This window comes from Toxotes jaculatrix, chromosome 8 (assembly GCF_017976425.1).
Source record: "Toxotes jaculatrix isolate fToxJac2 chromosome 8, fToxJac2.pri, whole genome shotgun sequence".
NCBI lineage: Eukaryota > Metazoa > Chordata > Actinopteri > Toxotidae > Toxotes > Toxotes jaculatrix.
This window is the reverse complement of record NC_054401.1, coordinates 9024445-9046531: the sequence shown is the minus strand read 5'-3', so window position 1 is coordinate 9046531 and position 22087 is coordinate 9024445. Positions and strand designations below refer to the sequence as shown.

Sequence of the window (22087 nt, the reverse complement as noted above, 5' to 3'; positions counted from 1 at the left end):
GGTTCACTCCAGCCTGAGCTGTCCTGGCCCCGGGCTGTATGTGTGTATGTGTGTGTGTGTGAGATAGCTCATGGGCTATTAGTGAAGTAGTAATCCGGTCTTTTCCATAAGGCCAGTTAGCATAATGCTCCAAAGTTCACAGCAGCTCTGGACTGGGGCAAGTGAGAGAGAGGGGGGAGCTTAAGGGGTTAATCATTATCGTAAGATAGCCCGAAAAAGTCAGACACGTGAGGCCCTGTCCTGAAATGCCCTCTCCTCAAACTATACACACACACACACACATACACACACACACACAGAAATTATCACGTTTATGTTATGTTTTAACATCCTTGAGCTTTTCGTCTCTGTGGCCAGGTCATCCAGGCGCCTGATTGGTTGAGTGAGCTGTGTTTACCAGAGCGAGGCCTGTCCCTGCCTGGCCAGCGACAAGACGGATCTATAGCAGCAAACTGTGAGATAGATGTCCTCCAGGCGGTCTGTGTAGCTGAGCTGATCGAATTTCCTCATCAGACCCATGTGGTCTGGACTGGAGCATGTCATAACATGCACATACGCACACGCACACACACATGCACACACACACCACCCTCACCACGTCCTGTGTCTGTATTTGAACTGACAGCTGCCTTATTACAACTTTTCATATCTCAGCAACAGACGAGGCATCAGTCTACCTGCTCTGCACTCTTTCTCTCTTCTTTCTGTTTCATTTTTTCCTCGCTGTGTTTCAGGCGTTGTCTGACTTCCTGCTAACTGCGGCGTGATCTGAATCACTCATGATATTGCAGGGTAAAAAGATTGATTGGAGACTGATTGTAACACAGGCTCTCTCTCTCAACCTCCGCAGTCAAACAAAGGTAGACAAACAGCACAAAGATTACATTTCTCTATAAAAAGAATAAAGGTTTCTCAGTTTATTTTTCTGATGTCAATATTGCTATTGATTATTGTTGTTGTTGTTATTGTTCTCATTGGGTTATTTACCTCTCCACCTGGCATTATGATTATTCCATGGTTCTGTTAGCTGTTGCTTTTTATGTTGTGTACATCACTTTGGATGATGTGGAAACCCCCACCCCTCCCAAACTCCATTCCCTCTTTCCAACCTTAGAGCCCCTGAACCAGAAATCTTTTTCCTGTCTTTAATCTTTACAAATGTAATATAACTAGAATGTGTAATATTAATTTTGATGCTGACAGAGAAATAACATCGGGGACTGAGAGGGAAGAGCAGTGTCGGAGGATTTTATTTAGGGGCAGAGGGGAAGTGATTTTATCTTTTTTGTCACGTATTGTAATTTTTATTTTATAATGTTACTTTTTCTCTCTCTCTCTCGCTCTTGTATATTTTTTCATTTTTTTGGGGAGGGGGGGGGTGGGGGGGTGGGGTGGGGTTGTATCATTTTAAAAGCAGAAAAAAGATGTGTATTGTTTTACTGTGTAAAGGTCTATCTTCTCCCTCTTTCAGTCTCTTCTTCTTTCGCCTCGTCTCCCCCGAGCAGTTACATAACACTCAGATAGAGAGACGAGAGTTAATACCATGATGTAACATTGAATTTCTCCACTTCTTTTGTGTTTTTTTTTCCAAACTTGTAATTAAGCTGTAATCAGGGTTAATTAAAACTGGTTAAAACTCAATATGAGTATCACTCTGTTTATGCCTGTCTCTCTCAAACATCCATATTAATGAATTACATACGATCAGACAGCAGAGTTTTATTACCAGGTTGTTTGTAAACAAGGAGCTTAACCCCTGACTCTTTGTCTAGTCAACAGAAAGCCGACGGTTATATGAGGCCTTTTGCTATTTCAAGATTCCCGTTAATTGCATTGAGAACAAAATGACACTAAACAACACTGCTCTTTACTTTAAGCATTTTGAAAAGTTGCCTCCACTTCTTAGTTTCAGGGCTGGATCACCAAACAGGCAACTACCCAAAGGTTTTACTCCACAACATCTAGAGCTACATAATGCGATAAATTACAAATTTACTGGACATTTGTACCTCTGAAGTACAGTATCAGCTATGATGGGTTCTCCAGTTCATGGTCCCAGCTCTTGAAAAAGTGTTTTAGTTTATGCTGTAGAAAACATAGAATATAGAAAACCTCCAGCAAATGTCGTATTATTCCATCACAGAAGAACTACAAAGCTGCAACCGACATTTACATGATATCAGAATTCACCCAGTTTAAACCTGAGGTATTAACATGTTACAGCTTGTTGGTTAATTTGTACTAATTCTTGGCCGTAAGCAGTAACTTCCTCTTCGCTGGTTGCCTGCTGACGGCTCAGAATCAAGAAATAGTCAAAATCATAAAGCAGCAAATTGACATTTTTACGACAATTTTTTTGCAAAATATATTTGTGCAAAGATTTTTAAAAAAGAGAGAGAAAAGATGCAAAAAAAAATTGAAAGACTCGAGATAAAGCTTGTTCATTCATATCAAAATCCACCCTATAAGAATCAGTTCCTTTTGAAACAATTACTCATTTCATCATTTTTTAACTATAATAGAGCAGCAGTTTTATTCGCTTTCATTATGGCTGAGTGAATCGTGTGAACACACACACATTCATTGCTGCTGTCATGCAGAGACCTCTGAGGTTATACATTTAGCCTTGATAAAGAAAAGCACTTTGTCCGCGGTGCTGCTGCTCACCCACCCACATAATGGTCACATAAGGCACATAAGGAAGAATAGGATTTTTTTTTCAGGCTGACATTTAAGGGTGTTTTCTGTCCACTGGAAATCCTGCAGTTCTGTATAAGCCCACTTATGTGTTTTGGGAGTTATAGAAAACACACAGTTTAAACTTTAAATCTTACACACGCTGTATGTTTTGACAGGTTAAATTTATATGAACAAGTTAATAAGAGACTTCTTTATCCTCAACAGTATCTCTGAAGCTGAATCAGCAGCTCTCTGGTGATGTTTTTATAAACGTCACCAAAGAACTAAAACAACTCTTCATGTTACTGTTTTCCTCGCAGAGTAAAGTTAGAAAGATCAGAACAAAAACTTCAGGGAAGATGCATGCTTCATTTATCTGAAGCATCATATTGTCCTCAGACGAACTTCAGACTGGATTTGGACTGGATTTTGTCGAGTATCACTTACATTGGAATCACTCTAGGGTACGATCACTTTACTGACAGCACAGAGAGAAGGAATAATCACAGCCACCAAATACTTTTTCAGCATTTGTTAGGGAATGGGATTATTACAGACAGACCTGACACAATTTAAAACTACACTTTAAAGCAACTTGTGGGCCAGGATCCCTCCAAGGTATCACGAGGGAATTACTGTAACAGGACAGCATTTTCTTTGTTTCTTTTCAGGCCTTTAATTGTCATTCAAATAGACAAACACACTCTCTGGTTGAACTCCTCTCAGGTCACAGACACATCCAGCCTGTGAGGAGAGGTCACAAGCAGAGACGGCTGGGAACCTTTGTGATATGTGATTCACGTAACCTGGTTTTACCTGCTGTGACCTTGGTGAAGGTATATGAGTGCATGTACAGATTCCTGGACCTCACTGTTGACACACAAGTCGTCCATGTGCTCCATTCACAGCAGAGGAGAGAGAGAGAGAGAGAGATAGAGAGACCACAGGAACCACTGTGCTCTCTCACCTGCGCCACATCCCTCTCCCCTCGCTTCCTCTGTGCGCCTGCTTTCGTGGAAACCTGCGCAGAGCCAGCTCTCTTCTCCACATGTAACCGCAACCTGTGCATTGTGCACACACTGCACAGCAAGAAGCCTTTGTGAATTTCACACACACGCACACACACACACACACAAGGCTGTTGCATCCTCTCTTAGAGTTACCGTATGGTGAAATACAGGAGGCATGCTAGTAAGTTCACCACATCCTCCACCATACAGAGAAAAGCTGCACCACACAGGAGTGAAGCACTTTCACAGAGACGGCACTTTGTCACACCGAGCACAGACGAATGTGTGCATGCATTGATGTGGTTTGTTTGAAACTCTGGTACTGGTATTTCCTTTTTCTCCTTCCTTCCCGCTCATCTTTCTTTTCATACTATATGACAACCAAAAGAAACATCAGTCTCATTTTTTTGTCTCATTCAGGGGACAGAAATACCACTGATGGACCTGGTGTGAAGGGTAAATAACACTCAGTGAAACAGGGCCTAGTTTACTTTTTTCTACAGCATTAAAACAGAACTGGTTTACTTTGCTTCCTCTATTTGGTCATTTCCCATTGACTGTCTCCCCCTATTGTTGGAATACTTTACTGCATACTGTATTTCTACTGTATTTAGAGTGAACAAATCATCCACCTAAAACACTGAGTCTGAGATGTTGGTTCCCATGTTTTAGTTTTAATTTTTAGTAAAATTTCTCCAGATTAAAAAAACGAGATGGCAATTACAGAAATTACAGTTTCGTGTTTAAATTTTTTACACACCTCAAAACCGAAGAAATATACACTTCTTGCTTGTGTACAGTTCTTAAACTATGCTACACACAGGACACCTCATGTGCAAAAGTGAATGCAAAATTTAAGAAATGAAACATTACTGAAGTGATGAGAGGATCTATGACGGAGTGCCCTGATTTGAAAAAGCTCACTAACCACTCGTTCTTCATCTTGTCTCTAATACAGGCAGGAATCTGTGCGTCCAAGGACGCTTGTCCATGACAGTTCTGTCTTCAGCCTGGGGGACATGACGTGGACCCTGAGGAACAGCTGAGTGGTGTAAAGTTACTGTGAACAAGAATGCGGTGAGCACAAGGGCCTACTGTTCTCCATATTGCAGCTTGTACAGATGCCAGCCTTCCTCACCACCTCTGTTAGGCTTTAATGTCACTATGATGTGCTCCCTGTGCCTTTTTTAGCCAAAGCACATCAGTATACAGTAGCTGTTCATGTCTCAGAATAAGTCCATGAATGAGATTATAGATTTCTGTCCTTATTTCTCATGTGGTTCTTTTACTCAAACTGGTTTTATCTCCAGGTTTAATACCCATGTGTGCTTGCTTGATCTCCCCTAAATCCTTAACCTTGCTGAGTCTGAGTAGCAGCATTTATCAGACATTATTAGGCATCATGATTTGTGTGAGAGTTTACCTTAGCCCCAGTTAGCCTGCGGAAGATTGATGACTAAAAACCAAATGTGATTAAAAACCTGACTAACATTTTCTAATTAGCACTAAACAGAAAGTACAGCTGAGGCTGATGGGAACACAGATAGCTTTGCAGATATTTAGTCATTTAGGTATTTAGTCATTTAGTCACCAACATACCGGACAAATTAAAAAGGAGACCCGATGGTGGCACTAGGGGAAAAGTCAGGGGATCACAGAAGTCAGAGGGATTCATCCTCTGGGAACCGTGAATGTTTGTGTAAAATTTTATTCCAGTCCATCAAATATTTGTTACGAGAGTTCAGTCAGGACTGATGGACTGACGTTTCTATTGTCTAACGTGCTGTTAAAATCCAAGGCAGGCCCTCTCCATGAGTGCAAAGCTGTTCTTTTGAGAACCTTTCAGCCTTTCAGTTTTCTATTTTCATCACTTATTTAATAGAGTTTGATGGTGCATGCGCTGTCTGGCTACGCTGGGTGAGAGGCCAGGGTGAGGGTCAGAGGTGAGAGGTTATGCTACTGTGAGTGTCTGCTTTAAGAATCCCTGCGGTGAGAGACATTCCTGATGATGGGCCTGAGTTATGGTTAGTTCGGATGTGGAGAGTGGAAAGAGAAAGGTAAGGCTGCTGCTGCTGCTGAGAGTTGGACTAGTTAATCCAAAATCATTTACTGTTTTTGGCAAAGAATTCAATAAACATTACCGATCTTTCTTCTCCTTTTTTTTCTTCTATTCTCACCGTGTTTCCTCTTCCACTTCTCTCTGTCTCTCTTCCTCCTCTGCTGCCGTCTGTACCTGAGGCCGGGCTGACAGCAGAGCGCAGCAGGAGAAGGAGGGTCTCTGGTGTTTGACTGACAGACCAGTGATGAGTGCACAGAAAGAGGGTGAAGGGTAAAGGTCAGAGGTCAGGATCCCATGGAGAGGGGGAGAACAGAGCTGGGGAAACAGATGGGGAGGGGGGACTTGCTAACAAGGTAGCGTGGTTGGTGCATGGTTGCATGCAAAAAAAAAAGAAGATAAAAACCACACTGAAAATGATACAATGAGAGTTTACTGATCCTCTAGTGGGGAAAGGGGCCACAGTAACAGCAAACAGCTATGAGATCAGACAAAATAATAAAGAAGAATATATATTTGTACATGTGAACATTACAAGCTGTCCACTAAAAGTACTTATATTATATTATTCCGTACAAGATGCAGTGCAAGCAACAGTGATGCACCTTGTTGTGTATCCTAATTATCATTTTAATATCAGCAGTGCAGAACCAAGGGATGCAACAGGAATCCAGGTCCAGCAGTGTTCACATGTGGACACGCCTGGCTGCTGAATCCTTGGCTAAAATCTGGACTGCTGTTTGGACAATGCAGGCAGTTTAAAAGTTCATGTGCTTCCTCAGTGTCTGCACTGCCCCCAGCTGTTTTCAATTCTTTATTTTCCTTTCCCTTTCTCCCCAATAATTCATATAATAAAAAAAAAAAAAATCCTCCAACCAGGGCTGGATTCCTAGCTTTTACTTCATGTCACTTGGGTCTACCGAATTTGATTAATCACAAATTTGTTAGAAACTTACGCCGCTTAAGTACAATATCAGCTAAGATGGGCCCATCCTCCATCTTGTCACCTTATCTTGTCAAAATGTACTTTTAGGACTTTAACAGTTTGAGTTTATATTGTTGTCCTTTGTTGTAAAGGGTTTTCTTAAACTGCTTCAACTCACAAAAAACCTAAGGCAGGGTCCTTTATTCCATCACAGAAGTACTGCAAGGCTGCAACCAACAATTAACTTTCATTATCAATGTGTAGGACCTACAACTCGTGGAACTGCATCTCCTCCATCCTGGATTTTAATATTCAACTCGCATAATATTATTACTAAATTCCAACTGATAATTTCCTGAGATTAACTCATCACAGATGCACTGGTATCAAAATATTGTAGCAAGAAATTGCTGTAAGAAATTCCAAAGATTATGTCTTGGTCTCAACTGTTAAACATCTAAATTGAATCGAAAACATCAAAAACATTTTTAGGTTATTTAATTTTTTTTTTTACCTCTGAGATAACATTATCAGTGTTGATCTAAAATAATCCAGTGTATGAGCTATGATTTTTACTTCCCAGTATCCTCTATCTTACTGGTTTTAAGCTGAAGATTGGTCTCCTCATGTAGAACTGGCCGGGCATGAAGAGACTGAGAGACTGACAGAGAGTAATGTAGTTAACACCTAACATGTTGAAAGCTTACAAGGTTATCTAAGAACAAAGATTCATCTCATAACCTGAAATGTTGTAATGAGGTGGTTCCAAAACCTTTTTGGCTTGAGAAGCCAAAGACCACTCATGACTCACGAGTGATGTTCACCTTTATTTATTTATTTTAAATTTTAGTTTGAGGATAAAACCCTCGAGGGGCATCATCTTGTCATCTCGTCAGGCACCAAAAACATGGAAATTAGCATTCAAATAAAAATGCACCAATAATAGTAACGATAATGTTTGAAAGTGATGCAGATCAATTAATGTAATAGAACACACACAAGGGTTCCCTTGTATTCAAGTGTCACGTGCACAAAGCTAATGAGAAATAAAATAAATCAACACTGCCAAACAAAGTAATGCCACTCCACAAGATGTTTTGAAATGTGTAAGCTGCAGTGCTGGACATTTACCACTAGATGTCAGCCTACATCAACATTTAACCACCATCCAGCCTTGTCTCTGTCTTTCTCCCTCGCTGTCTCCACACACACACGCAGACAAGCACAGACAAGCACACATGAGTGGTAAACACACTCTTACAAAATACTATCCAGCTCCTTTCAACCAATCAGGACTTGCCTCTGTTTTTAGATCTACACATCTCTGCTCTCCCATCACTGGGCTTGGGTGAGAGATCAGCATGCCAGCATCAGATCAGGCCGACAGAGGACGCTGCTCCTATGAGATCCCGCATGGCTGGGTATCTCAGCATGAGTCTGGTCTTCTCTACTACGCACGGAGAAGAGATTATGTAATGTTTACTATTATGGCACTTTATCTTTTGCGAGGTGTTGTGCTTTCTCTCCTTCGATGCAGCGGTTAAAAGTCACAGTGCAGATGTTTTACACGAAAGTGATCATATGTGCAGGAGGCCCGTCTCACGCGCCACATGCACATCTTTCAGTCAGGACTCAGCACACCGGTTCATCCCCACCACCGCTGCCTGCAAGTTTCAAACACGGGGTTAGCCGAGTTTACGCCAGACCACGCCCCCTCGGTCCAGCTGGTGGCAACACTCGTGATGACATCACCGCCGCGCGCACCCATTGGCCCCGAGACGTCGCACACCTGCCCAATCGCCTGCCGGTGAAGTGACGTCAGCGGAGACCGGTCCCGTTCACTTCCAGCGGAGTGGGCGGGGCGGAGACGTTACCGACGTCAGAGCGAGCGGAATGCTGCGCCGCGATTGGCTGACAGCGGTGAAAGTGAGCGTCTGTTGCTGAGAGAAAAGGGAGAGGGAGAGAGACGGAGGGTGGTTTGTGTCGGCTGCACCACGCAGGAGTCGTCCAGCTCCGGGACACACTTTTCAAACGTGCGGTCATGGTAATTTCTGTCCTGTGTGAGTGCGTTCACCCTGTTTGTCTAAATGATCACAGAAAACAGCGGTTGCAACGCTTCGGATGCGGGCCCACTGACTAGAAACTGCCCACCGCATTGTGGTGCTTTAATCCTGCTGCACCAACTTCCACCTGGACAAGCAGAAGCGTTGATGCATTATCACCGTCTGCTCAGGGATGGCACTGGTGCTGTCAATTATGGTAAACATACTCCTTTTCAGAGGGGGAGGGGGCATTTGTGCCTTTCAATTGGCTCTCAGTTGTGTGCTCCCTCCTCTCGGCCCTCCCTCATGCTGTTCCTATGGTTCCCAAAGCTCTTATTGGATACTGTAAAGTTTGGGACAGGACACCGGTCTGGCTCAGCATCTCCGTCGCCATTGGCTGCAGCCCCCAGTCTGTCAACAGCGCTTTGACAGCACGGCACGCCCTCTGGTCTGTGGCACCGACGCTGATTGGCTACTGTACCTGTCAGCAACCTCTGATTGGTCGGCTCGTCCAGCTGTTAGTGGTTCATTCACCATTTTGTGACTGTAGTGGGAAAAGAAGACCGATAGTTTTTTATATCCTTGTTTGAGTTTCTGTGGGGGAAAGACATGTTTTGCGGAGGAAAAGTAAAGTGTGAGGCCGGACCGCACAGTCGTCAAAGCCGACAGCCAAGGGATGTTACCGAGAGTTGTGCGAGCCTCCTCATCAGCAGAATAAGACCATAAATCTTTCTCTGGCGAAGGAAAAAGCTCTGTTTGGGTGAGTTGAAACTAAGTTAGCAAACGACAGAGACGCTCAACTGACATGAATTTTCCATTTTCAGTGCGAGGCGAGGATGAACTGCCAACGGTCGGTCGCTTGTTCCGATACCGTCCGAAGAAACGGAGTGGCACCGCTTGCGAGCCGAGGAAGAGCCGAGAGAGAGGGGAGGGGTGAGGGTGTAACAGCCTAAAAACTTTCTCAAATGTTTTACCGCAGTCCCACGGACGACGGAGAAACATTTTTGCTTCCCTCGGGTGATATCACAATATTGTGGCTAGTGTTGAGCACTTTTCCTTGACCTTAGTTTTCGAGTTTTTTTTTTTTTTTTTTTTTTTTTGCGCGGAGCAGCGCTAGCGTAGTAAAAAAAAAACAAAAAACAAAAAACAATCGACCTATTTGCAGCATTGCAGCCCAAATGTTTACCAATAGCCACGCAGGCTTATTTTGTGTTTATGAAACGGACCCGGGGAGAAAATGGAAAACAACAAGAGAGCGTGTAACGTCCCGTTTCCTTGTGGTCTGGGCTGGCGGTGTCATTATGTGGGTACGAGTGGTCTGCTGCCGTTGCGTACTACGACTTCTACAACCACCACTACTACTAACGTTACTGAGCTGCTTACTAGAGCGAAACACCAACACGGAGAGATTCCTGCCTTTTCCAAGTTTTTAAAAACCATGCAGGCAGAGTGTCACCTTACTGGCTCCATTAAATACGCTTCTCTGGAGCGGTTGCGTGCGTACTCTCGGCGCTGTAGTGGGCATTTGCATGCCAAACATCGCCGTGTGAGGAAGAATCGGGCCCGTCTACATGGGATGATAAAGCGTCACTTGAAACCGGTTGTTTGTGTTTGTTACCGAGCATCGTACAGCAGCGCAGACCGGCTGACTGCCTCGAGTCATAATACTCCTTTGACATTGTGTAGCGCCTCCCGTAGTACTCGCAGAGATCAGCGCAAAGAAGCCGGGGATGCATTCGGTGTTTTCTTTTGCTTTTCCCTCGCCGACACCACTTTTCTGCACTGCAATCCTGCGCTCAGTGTCGGTGCACCCTTGACATCTCTGACTGGGCAGTTTTAAACAGTTTTGTCACATTTCTCCTTGCGTGTATTTTAAGTGATAGGAATTTAATGCTTGTTTTTGACATTTGGAAAGTGTCCTCGTCTGTCCTGCAGATTTACACCGTGGCATGCATTCCTCGTGTCTTCATTAGCCTATTGCACTTGTTTACGAGTAGGACAAATCCCTGATGGTGTAGGCATCTTTGCATAGCTCTTTGCATTGAGCAGTTGGCCATTGATGTGGCATTGGCAGTTCTGCCATTTGGTCCCAAACAGGAGCAGTCACCTCTGATCTATGCTACAGCCTCCTGATCAATGTGGGGCCAGAATGCACAAATTCCAGGCCTCAGTGTATCTCTGTTATTGATATAATATCTACAGTAAGATATGTCATCCACTAAACAGCTGCCAGTATTCATACTACGTCACAATGGATGCTCTTCATAACAAGCGCGCACACACTTCATTGCTCATACACACACACACTTCAGCCCTCCCTCTTGCTACATCTAAAATATCCTAACGAAATGTTTTCTTTTACTTGTGTTATGCTGCCTGTACGATCACATCCCACTCACTCATGAGAGCACAAACCAAAGAGTGTGTGTGTGTGTGTGTGTGTGTGTAACAGAGAGCATGTTCTTTTTCTTTCTTTTTTTGCTGTTTCATATGTGAGTGTGTTCCCCGGTGACCCAGTTAAGGGCAAAACCACCCTGCCATGCTGGAGTGTACGAGGGCCACGGCAGGCTTCACTGTCACGGCTGTACTACTGTCTTCCTCTGTTGTACCATTGCACGTTCTTCTCTCTCCATCCCTGTCCTCGTCACTGCAGCCCTGCGCCCATACAGACACCCATAAAATGCTTTTAGGAGAGGGATGAGCTGCAGTGTGCCTGGTAACTACGTATACACTCACACTGACATATAGTGCAAACAAGGTAGATACAACCTGAAGACAGTTGTATACAGTCATATACCTTGTGTACTATAAGCAGCTCAAATGCCCCCATGTCTCCCACACACACACACATCCTGTGCCATGTTGCGGTGGGGCATACTAGGCTCTACGACTCACTGAATAAACTGGCATCAGGGGTGGAGGTTTAGTAGGGTTGTACAGGCCAGTAATAAATACTGTACAACTTCTTGTTGTTGTTGTTGTTGTGTTGACAGTGAGATGAGATTTTCCTATGAATGATCTTTCTGTGTTTGTTTGTGTGTGTCTGTGTGTGTGCGTTTGGCACATACATGCACCCTAGTCCACGCTACTGAGAACTCACTAGCCCTTTGCATGAAAATGTATATTTTTAATCTCAAAATTTAAGAATGATAAAAGTCATTTTTATGTTTCTTTTTACAGAAATGCAAAACTTATACTGCTCAGAGTGTGAGCTCCTCACCGAATGCGTGTGTGTACCAGTGTTTATGTGGCACAATGAATGTGCGAGTGTGAGACAATATATAGGTCCAGGGGAGATTTTAACAGTGTATGCATGACTACACTGTAAATTCCGGGGAGAGCATTTAGTGTGTGTGTAAAGTTTGATGTTGCTATGCTGTGAAAGGGGGGGTAAGGTTGTGCGCTCCTGTTTGTTTACTGGGTGAAACAGCATCTTTTTGCTTTTTAAGGAGGAGTTCGCTCCAACGCCATGGAGACTATAGCCCTCGATTATCTGTCTTTTCAGGATTTACAGTAGCCTTAGACCAGACCAGCAAACATCTCGCTCTTAACCTACTCTAATGCAGGTGTAGACGAGTGAAGGTTTAGACGTCTGGAATTATTACCAAAATTATGACCAAGTTCCTCTCTGCTTTGTCTGGATTCACCCCAGACGGCAATCAGGATTTTTCAACAATCTCATTTATTTATTTATTAATTAATCCTAATTTTTGAATAACCATCTGATTCAGACTTGCCCTCGGCATCTCGGATTGTAGCTGACGAACACTAAGAGTTAAAGGTCTGCAGTTGTATTCAATTTAGGGGATATTTGTTGATCACACACTGTGTAATGCTTCTGATTTTTTAGGGAAAAATTATAGACTGCCATTAGGACTATGTGAAATGTTAAAATCCTATGCCATTTATTATATGACTGCACTGCAATTATAGATGGCTTCATGCATAAATTCATATACTTTTCCCTGTAATTTAGTACAACATATCTGGTGTCTTTGGCAACCTTGGTATTTTGTCTGGAATTTCAAATAAAATCCTGTGAATGAGATTATTGCTTGTCCACACAACACGCTTCTAAGGATGGACTCGCAAATGGGTACGCATAGCTGAGGAGTTAAAATGTTTTTCACTATTGAATTCAGAGTAACAAAAACTTACAAAGCTTTCTTTGATTACATAAATTGTTTTAGACTGGTTGCAAACTTGTACCAAATACTCAGTTCTGAAAATAAATACAGGTCGGTGTCTAATTTCCGAAACCCCTATTTTATCTGCACAGTCTGTTTTGCCGTCCAGTACCTTCACAGTTACAGAACGTGAATACTCACACATGCCTACTGCTGGCTTATCAGCCAAAGCCTGGATCATTTTGTGAGACCAGGAGCATGACCAAACGCATTTTTCTATGCAAAGATCAGATCCTCGAGAGTCATTCAGTCAGCCAGTCAGTCAGCCAAGTGGCCCTGACTCCTTCCTGTCTTTTCCAGTGCACTACAGTAACTCTACAGGACCAACACTCGCAGTCTAGGCCTCAGTATCTACTCTAATGAAGGGGTACTTGTCCTGGTACTGGTAGGATGTACATTCCTGCAGTCTGAGTTTTCTTTCTTTTTTAATTTTGTCTGAAATGGACGATTTACACATGTAGTTTACAAAGCTCTACTATAATTAGAACGTGTGTGCCGTTTCACTTTATGTCCTTCTCTTTATTTAGTTTTTCTTTTTGTTGTGCAATATAAAATATGGTCTGCAAATTGGTATTGAACAATATTTGTTTCAAAAAATATTTTCTTATCAGCTCGGATGTCAAAGGTATGCCCAATATTTTGGATTGATTATGTGACTCATTTCATGGTGAAGCTTTCAGAGACCAAACTACTTTAGAAGAAACCAGACACGTGTGAAACATTTGCATCTGTTTAATTTTCATACATGATGTAAACGATCTTCTTCAGTAGCAGACGGCTAATAATAAATAAGCACAGAAAGTAATAGAGCTTTGTTTTTCAAATGTAAACTTCAGACGTGGAACCACACTCGTGGTGCTATTGCGAAGAAATACAAAACATCACTAAGTATTGGTTACGGCAGAAATGATCAGTTAATTTAAACTGGTAAGAAAATAATAGATACTCATTATCAGTCAGTAACAATGGTGATACATTTCTGAAAATAAAGAGTAATGAAATGATGATTCAGTAATAAAAATGAAAGCCAGTTTGTTTGTTTGTGCAGTAAATATTGTGTGAGGGCAGAGTTCAAAATGGAGAGTCAGTGATGAGTGTGTGTGAATGACTCGGGTTGTTTATTAGTCATTCAGGGCCAGGAAGAGGTGTTTTTCTGTACTGCAGGAAGTGGAAGTGGTGTGGTACTGGTTTATGTTGTGGATTGTTTGTTACGGCAAACAAACAGTTAACAGTTAAGGTCATCTCATGTGTGTGAGACGAACTTTTCCGGTGTCTAGGACAGGAAATGTGAGTATGTGTGTTGTATGAATTTATCAGGGTCGTAGTTTCTATATTCGTTGGAATTCGGGCATTTGCACATGTTGGCGAGTTGCTGAGCTTAATCGAGGGAAGCACATATGCACGTGTGTGTGTGTGTGTGTGAGTGACTGTATTTAGCCTGTAATCTTGCATCAGTGAGTGTGCCTGATCCTGTGCCAGCCTTTTAATTTCTCTCATTTTGGGCGTATCTTACCATGGCAGATTATTCCAATTATATTGTCTTTTTGTAGAAAAGCGTGTTTTTATATGTGTGTGTGTGTGTGTGTGTGTGTGTGTGTGTGTGTGTGTGTGTCAGTGAGACAATGACAAAAAGCGACTGGGAAAGACTGAGACGTTGAGAAAGAGTGAGAGAGGGCCAGCGAGTGCTAGAATGACTGTGGAAATTCCCAGTGACTACACAAGAACAGCCTATTTGAACAAACAGCCAAACAGCCACATACTCCTACCTCTCTCTCTTTCAGTCTCTCTCTCTTTCACTTATGTTGTAGGCTGACCTCATCCAGGCCCTCCTGATGGAAGTCAAAATAAATGCCGTGTTGCTGTTGCGATCCGAAGTTGAACGTGGAGTATCAAGTCTTTTTATGCATAGCATGAGAAAGCTACCCTGTCGTATGTCGAAGTAGCTTCGGGGAGTACAGTGGAGAGATCAGGCTGCCTGTAGTATGAGACTCAAGTGTGTGTTTGTGTGTGTGTGTGTGTGTGTTACATAGAGAGATAAAGGAAAACATTTTTGGCCCTGCCTGCATTTAAAGAGATGTAGGCCTCATTAAAGGCAGCGTAGGAGATAAATGGAGTGAGTGACCTTGGATGTTTACATTACTTTTTCTTTCTTTCTTTGTTTCTTTCTTTCTATTGTCTTTTTCTACATTTTTTTTTTTTGCTTACTCTTTGTAAACTAACCTACCATATGAGTGATATACCCACACAAGGTTAACTACATTAAACCTCAATCTCAGACATGTTTACCCAGGGTTACCTTGGAGGTAAACCAATATTTCTTTATAATCAAAACACAAACAGCTGTTTATTCATCCTTTATTAATTATTTAATATTGAACAAACTGTGAAAAGACCTTAACAAGAATACTGTTTTTTTTTTTAAATAAGAAAAACAATTCTATCCTATTTCCATGAAGCAGGGAATTTTTAAATGTTGTCAGGTTTTAAAATGGTGGATAGCAAATGTCGGAATTAAGATTTTATGTTTCGAGTATACAAACACAGACAAGCACACACAGACACGCTTGCATGCACACTGTAGTGGACCAGGCAGACATGGAGCATGAATGAGAGCATACGTCAGATATTGAGCCAGTGTGATAGCCAGTGCAGAGAAGCACGCTTCCAGGTATGACGTCATTTTTATTCTAAGCAATTTTTGATTATGAAGATAATAAATGACCACCTGTCTTCTGCTTCTCCCTCTTCCTTTCCAGACTGCAATACAGAGGACAGAAAAAGGGGAGAAGAAAAAGCGGAGAAAGACAAAGAGAAATACAAGGAGTGCCTTAGAAGTGAAAAAAGAGGAGTGCCATACAATCTACAGCACTTTGTGAACAGTGAAGAAGAGATGAGACCGGTAAAGAAACACAGAGGGCGTTCTCCACCGTTAACCAGAGGCAGAGGGGGGAGAAGGAGAGGAGGCTCTCAGCCCCTCCAAGAGAAAGACCCCAAAAGAGTCAAGAGGGAGACACCCGTCAAAACCACACAGCACACACCCAACACTCCCTCCACACGCAAGCAGAGTCCGCCCACAGCCACCAATTCCAACGAAGAACCAATCACAAACAGCAATAGCCCCACGAAGGAGGAGTCTAATGAACCGAGGAAACCTGTGGAGTCAGTTGAGAAAGATGGAAAGAAGGCAGAGGAAAAGACAGAAAAAGAGAAAATAGTGGGCACGAATGGAAATAGTGCTGTGTCCACTGATACTGTAGCATTTCCTACCTCTGCCCCAGCGCCGCTCTCCACAGCTACACCTCCTCTGGCCACCAATCACAGCCCCAGTTTAGGCTCAGTCTCTAGCAGGAAAACAGCCACATTTAAGGCTCGTGTCCCCAAGAAGAAATACACATACGAGCACTTTGCTAATAATGCAAGTGCCCTGACTACCATTCCTACCTCCAGCCCTGCACTCATACACAACAGTTACTGCAATATTAACAGCAAAATTAATGATAATGTGAATACACCCAACAATAATTTCAAGAGTAGTAACAATATGAATAATAGCATTAATAAAAGCATTAATGTTTGCATCAATAGTAGTACTAACAATAACACTACCAGTGGTATTAACAACATGACTAACAGTAGTAACAGTAGTGCTGGGAGCCATAGTACTTTTATTAATAGCAGTAATAGTAGAAGTAATAATTGCTCAGGTAATCAGCCATCAGTGCTAACTGTGGATAGTAAAGCTACAGGAGAAAACCATTTTGTGTCCATGGAAGATAGGGCCCTCAGGACAGCAGACTCCCAGGAAAAAGAGTCCCAAGCTGGTGAAAATGAGTCAGAGGGGGCCCCTAACTCAGTGCGCTCCTCGTCCACTGATACAGCTAGTGAGCACTCAGCTGACCTGGACGTGATGGACGCAACAGGACCAAGCCTTCATCAAAAAAACTCCCACATCCTGGCTCCCCTCCATAACTCACACCCTGAAGAGGTTAGTCTTTCAGAAGGACTAGCTGAAGCTCTGGCCAAAGGCATGAAGAACCAGAGAGTCCTGGCTCGCCAGATAAAGAGAACCCTGGAGAGTAGGGTTGGGGCCCTAGGGGACAGAGTGGTCAAGCAGAGAGACTCGTGCCCTCTGTCCCCCGTGTTCAGACCAGGTGTGGTGCGGAGGGTCAGTGGAGGTGTTGTGGAAGTCCAGCTCCAAGGAGAGGAGGCCCTTGTTAAATACCCTTTCCATAGTGGAACTGTGATAACGTCGTCATCAGGGGCAGAGAGCACTGTGGAGTTCATTTTGGATGCCCCCCCACCTGGCATCGCGCCTGTGGCTGTCGGGACCCGAGTGTGCGTGCCCTTTGGTGGAGAGGAGGGTGTTCCCCTGCTGTACAGAGAGGGGATTGTCACTCAGGTGGATCCCCACCCTGGTGTTTCGTTTCCTTACCAGGTGTTACTGAGTGAGGACAGAGAACTTCTGGGTAATGGAGGGGTGGCAGAAGAGAATGACAAAAGGAAAGCTAATGGTCAAGCTGTGTGGGTGTCCCGACAGAGCCTGAGACTGCTCACCCCTCCCTGGGAGGTCTCACATTTGGATGGTGGGAGGGCTAAGGAGAGAGAGCGGGAGAGGGAAAGGGAAGAGAGGGAGCGGAGGGAGGAGATGGAGGTAGAGAGGGAAGTGTGCCAGTTGAGTATTGGAATGGGGGTGCTGGGAGGGGCGGCAAGGTTGGGCCATGGTTTTACACATGAAGGGGTCGCAGGAGGGCATCCCTATGGAAACGTACATCCACCCCCCCACTCCTCCACTGTGACTTCTAGTGCTGTAGCCAGCGGAGATAACTACTCTGACAGAGAAAGACAGAAAGAGCCAAACACTCCAGAAGAAGACGTTGAGGTATCTCGTTTTAACATGGGCCTTACGGTTGGTCCCAAGCCAAATACTGGGACCTCTCAGCAGAGAAACATCATCTCCAAGTCCAGTGGCTACCCTCCCTCCTCCCCCCACCTCTCTGTAGTGCGAGGCCCGGGACCCACACACCTCTCCACCCTAGCCAATCCTCAGCCTCCCCCTTCCCCTGCCTTACTGGTGTCTGAAATGAACAACACCACTCCAAACCTACCTCCATCCAAAACCACTCCCACCCAGACCCCTACTCCCACTTCTGGTGTGGGGTCCTCCTCTACCTCCTCTCGCTCCAGGACTCCGCTCTCATTGGCCCAGCAGAAGTACAAGAAGGGCGATGTTGTGTGCACCCCTAATGGTATCCGTAAGAAGTTCAATGGTAAGCAGTGGAGAAGGCTGTGCTCCAGGGAGGGCTGTATGAAGGAGTCTCAGCGTCGAGGATACTGTTCCAGACACTTATCCATGAGGACCAAAGAGATGGAGGCAGCAGGGGGGGAGAGGGGAGGAGGAGGCAGCAGCTCAGGGACAGTCACCCCCTCTGACCTGCGAGGCAGAGCCAGTAGTGAGTTTGAGTGGGATGACACATCAAGAGAGAGCAGTGAGACCAGTAGCAGAGGAGACTCAAGACCCCGCCTGGTCCTACCCTCTCTCCTCCCCCATGACCTGTCCTCACGCTTTGACTTTGACGAGTGTGAGGCAGCCACCATGCTTGTATCATTAGGGAGCTCCCGCTCTGGCACCCCCTCCTTTTCTCCCATCTCCAACCAGTCACCCTTCTCCCCTGCCCCCTCTCCCTCACCCTCCCCACTGTTCGGCTTCAGGCCGGCCAACTTCTCTCCGATAACTGCCTCCCCGGTTCTGCAACACCGGAGGCACAGGCAGCCCAGTGGTACTGGGGGAGGAGGGGGAGGGGGCAGTAAAGCCACAACCTCAGCTGGAGGAGCAGAAAGGGAGAGACACACTTCAGGCATCCAGCCCTCCTTCCACAGCAACCTGACGTTTACAGTCCCCATGAGCCCCAGTAAACGAAAGCCAGATGCACCTCCTCCACCACCCCTTCCTTCACACCACCACGATTACACACCGAAAACAGAGCTTGACCAGGGGGACCTCAGTTCTTTCAGGGTGTTGTCCCCCCAAACACCAGCTTCACATTCCCGCACACACACACCCACCTTCTCCCGACCCAGAGGAATGACCACCCCCTCCTCCAGTAGGCCCCCTTCCTCCACCGCTGTCTCCCCTCCTCCTTTGCTGGTGTCTCCAGCTCCTCCTTCTCCTCTCACTCCCGATGGAGGGCCTCGTCGTGTGGTCCCTGTATCTCAACAGGCTTTGCGGGACTCCCCTGTCATAGTGAGGAATCCTGAAGTCCCACTGGCAAAATTTACAGAATGTCCCTTGGGAAGAGGAGCAGGAGGCGGAGGTGGAAACGAGGGAGGGATAGATAACACATCATCTAAAGACATTGGCCTAACACCCCTTACCCCACAGCCAGTTTCTGGCCTTCAGGTTCCCGTCCCCATTAACGCTGCTACAGCCACAGTACCCAACGGCACCGTCCTTTTGCGAAGCCCAGCCCAAACGCTGGTGTTTGTGTCCCCGACACCTTCCTCCCTGCCCACCCCTGATACGCCTGCCACTCCCCTGCAGGCCCTGTCAGTTACTGTCAGCACAACAGTCACAGCTCCTGCTCCAAGTAGCACAGACAGCCCCGGGGAAAGAGAGGAGAACAGGGGGACAGGGTTTGGGGGTGAGGTCCAGCAGCCAGTTCCCTGTCATCCTTCTCCCACTGCCCTGCTGCCCTTGATCCTGCCGGCGGAAAGCCTTCACCCCGTCCCACGAAAGGACATCATCATGGGACGCCCTGGCACAGGTGAGAATTGCTTACTGTGTGTGGGTATATTTTCTATGTGAGGTCTGTGACTTTGGGGGAATGAGGAGGAACTTTAGTTGCGATTTATGAATTGAACTACAGTTATTTCAAGAATAGCATAAAACAGGACCTGAGTGGAAAAAGCATATTAAATGGTATATTCTGTTTGCCTTCAGAAATTCTCCAGTCACTGTTCAGCTACAATACGAGAATGAAAAAAAAGCAAAGACCTCAATAAGAAATGTTTCTTCTTTCTAATCTTGTTGATTCGAAAAAAATATAGATCGTAATAGATTATTATTCAGGTACAATGTGTTGAAAAATGTATGATTTAGTGTATTTCAAAATGAGGAATAATTACACAAAATTCATCAGAATATAGGCTCTCTGTTTATATCACTCATTACACTGTTAATATAGTGTTTTTGAAATATTCCTCGAGACAAACTTTATTCCTACATGACATATCAAATTCCAGCTCTCATGAAAAACGAGGGCAAAAAATTTTCTACTATTTAATTTTTATTGAAACCCGATTTAACCTCAAAGGAAGGATTTTTTTTTGTATCATCCTCAGCAGTGTGGCACAAAGATGTAGGGGAATTCAGATTTTTCTCTGTGTAATAAATATCTTTTTAGTTGATTTTACAGTTTAATTACATGTTATCCATAAGGTATACTCACTAAATTTAATTGTCATTAGAATCTTCTCATAAGTTTTTAAAAGGTATATTTGTTGGTTTGCTGTGTGGCTTGTAGTGACAGTGTGAACTCAGAATGGAAAGAGGAAACTCTTTTTACTGGCCTTGAACTAGTAGGTTAACCAACATTTTACAGTGCAGGGGCAATGATTCTTTTTTTCATACACTGAGAATCCACAGAGAGATGCAGGGACAGTGCAGCTACGTCTTGAGAGACGTATCAGAGGAGAGACAGAAGAAAAATTCTAGCCATTAAAGTAAATTTAGTTGAAGCTACTGCAAGTGACATAAATATTAAAATAATAAGAAGACTAGAAATGTAGCTTTACAAGTTTCTTTTGTTTTTCTGTATACACACACACACACACACACACACACACACACACACACACACACACACACAGATCAAGAAAGAAAGAGTAACAGAGTTGTATTGAATCTTTAATATTAGAATGACATTTTCCTGTTAAATAAAATAGCAAATAGATATTGTTTCTCTCTATATATATTTTCTTATCGTTAAATACCAGGCAACCATTAATATACTGTTTTGTATTTCATTTATCAAATTAATCTAATTTAGCTAAGCAATCATTCAGTCAACAATTATGGTTGTTTGGAGCAAAAAAGTATTAAACAGCTGTTTTTTCTTTTAATTTTCCATAATAACTTGTCTGAGAAGAGATAACACCCACAGTGTAATAGAGGGTTAGATTCACATGAACATGCCACAACCTGTGTGTGTTGGTGCCCAGTGAAAGAAGCGTCTGTTAGCCAGCATGCTGTTGTCCCATATGGCTTCCTCTAATCGTCTGTCCACCATCCTCATGTCTGCTTGTAAACTAAATGTTAAAGCTGGTCACGTGACCCACGTAAGCCCCGAAATAGGCTCTTGTGATTGACCGGGTCATCACTAGTCTTGTTGGAATCACTGCTGATGGCAAAACAATCACTAAATTCACTAGTCAGCACACATTAATGTGCGAATAATCCCTGACGTCCATGCCGGTATCTCAGAGCAAAAAGGGAGCTTGGTTTATCTGTTGATTTTTGGAAGAAGACTGTTTTATGTGACGTATCATACAATATTTAAGGGCCAAACTCTATTATTAGAAAGACAAAATTGCCAAAGTAATAATTGATTTGCTGTTTAGATTTTAGATGCAAAGGGAAAAGGGATGCACAAGCTGGATTCAAAATTATTTCAGTGTAGTCATGTGTGTGTTTGTGTCTTAGAGTGTGTAAGAGAGAAAGTTCAAAAGAGAAAATGTATGCATGGGCATGCATGCTTTGGTGTTTTTGTGTTTTCTATAGGGATTAGACTGTATGTTATACAGGATTAGTCTTGTCGATATTGGAGAGTCCCTCTTATATTCCAGGTCATTATAGACAGAAACTTTGGGGCTGAATGATGGCAATCATACCTTCACTACATAGACAAGACACACAGATTTATAATAAAAGAACTTTGATAAGAAAAAATTATCATTATGAAGAAAAAGAAAAAAATTGGAGGCATGAAGAGGAGTAAGTGGTGTGAGACTAGCTGCTTTGAATCAGTGCTACACAAGAAATTAACATTTAAAGACGAAAGCAAAAGTGGGTATGGAACGTGTGGGCTACATTTACAATATGTAGGCCAGCTATGGAGTGTTTCCACCAACTTGTTTTCGATTTTGTGTCCTAGAGAGAGAGGAAAAAAATGGGGATTAGATCAGAAAGAGAA

The 22087-nt window shown here is 43.7% G+C and overlaps 2 protein-coding genes across 5 annotated transcripts in view; both read left to right on the top strand.

Moving 5' to 3' along the window:
• Positions 1 to 15862, top strand: part of erfl3 (Ets2 repressor factor like 3) — a 61383-nt gene extending 45521 nt beyond the window's left edge. For both annotated transcript variants that reach the window (XM_041044183.1, XM_041044184.1), the window contains one exon: positions 15852 to 15862. The gene's annotated coding sequence lies outside the window, so the exon portion shown is untranslated. The remainder of the gene's footprint in view (positions 1 to 15851) is intronic.
• The window catches only part of cicb (capicua transcriptional repressor b), a 37209-nt gene continuing 24392 nt past the window's right edge, over positions 9271 to 22087 (top strand). For all 3 annotated transcript variants that reach the window (XM_041044139.1, XM_041044138.1, XM_041044136.1), the window contains exons 1-2: positions 9271 to 9472; positions 15656 to 19660. In XM_041044139.1, coding sequence (XP_040900073.1) covers positions 15790 to 19660 — 3871 coding nt within the window. In that variant the 5' untranslated portion in view covers positions 9271 to 9472; positions 15656 to 15789. The remainder of the gene's footprint in view (positions 9473 to 15655; positions 19661 to 22087) is intronic.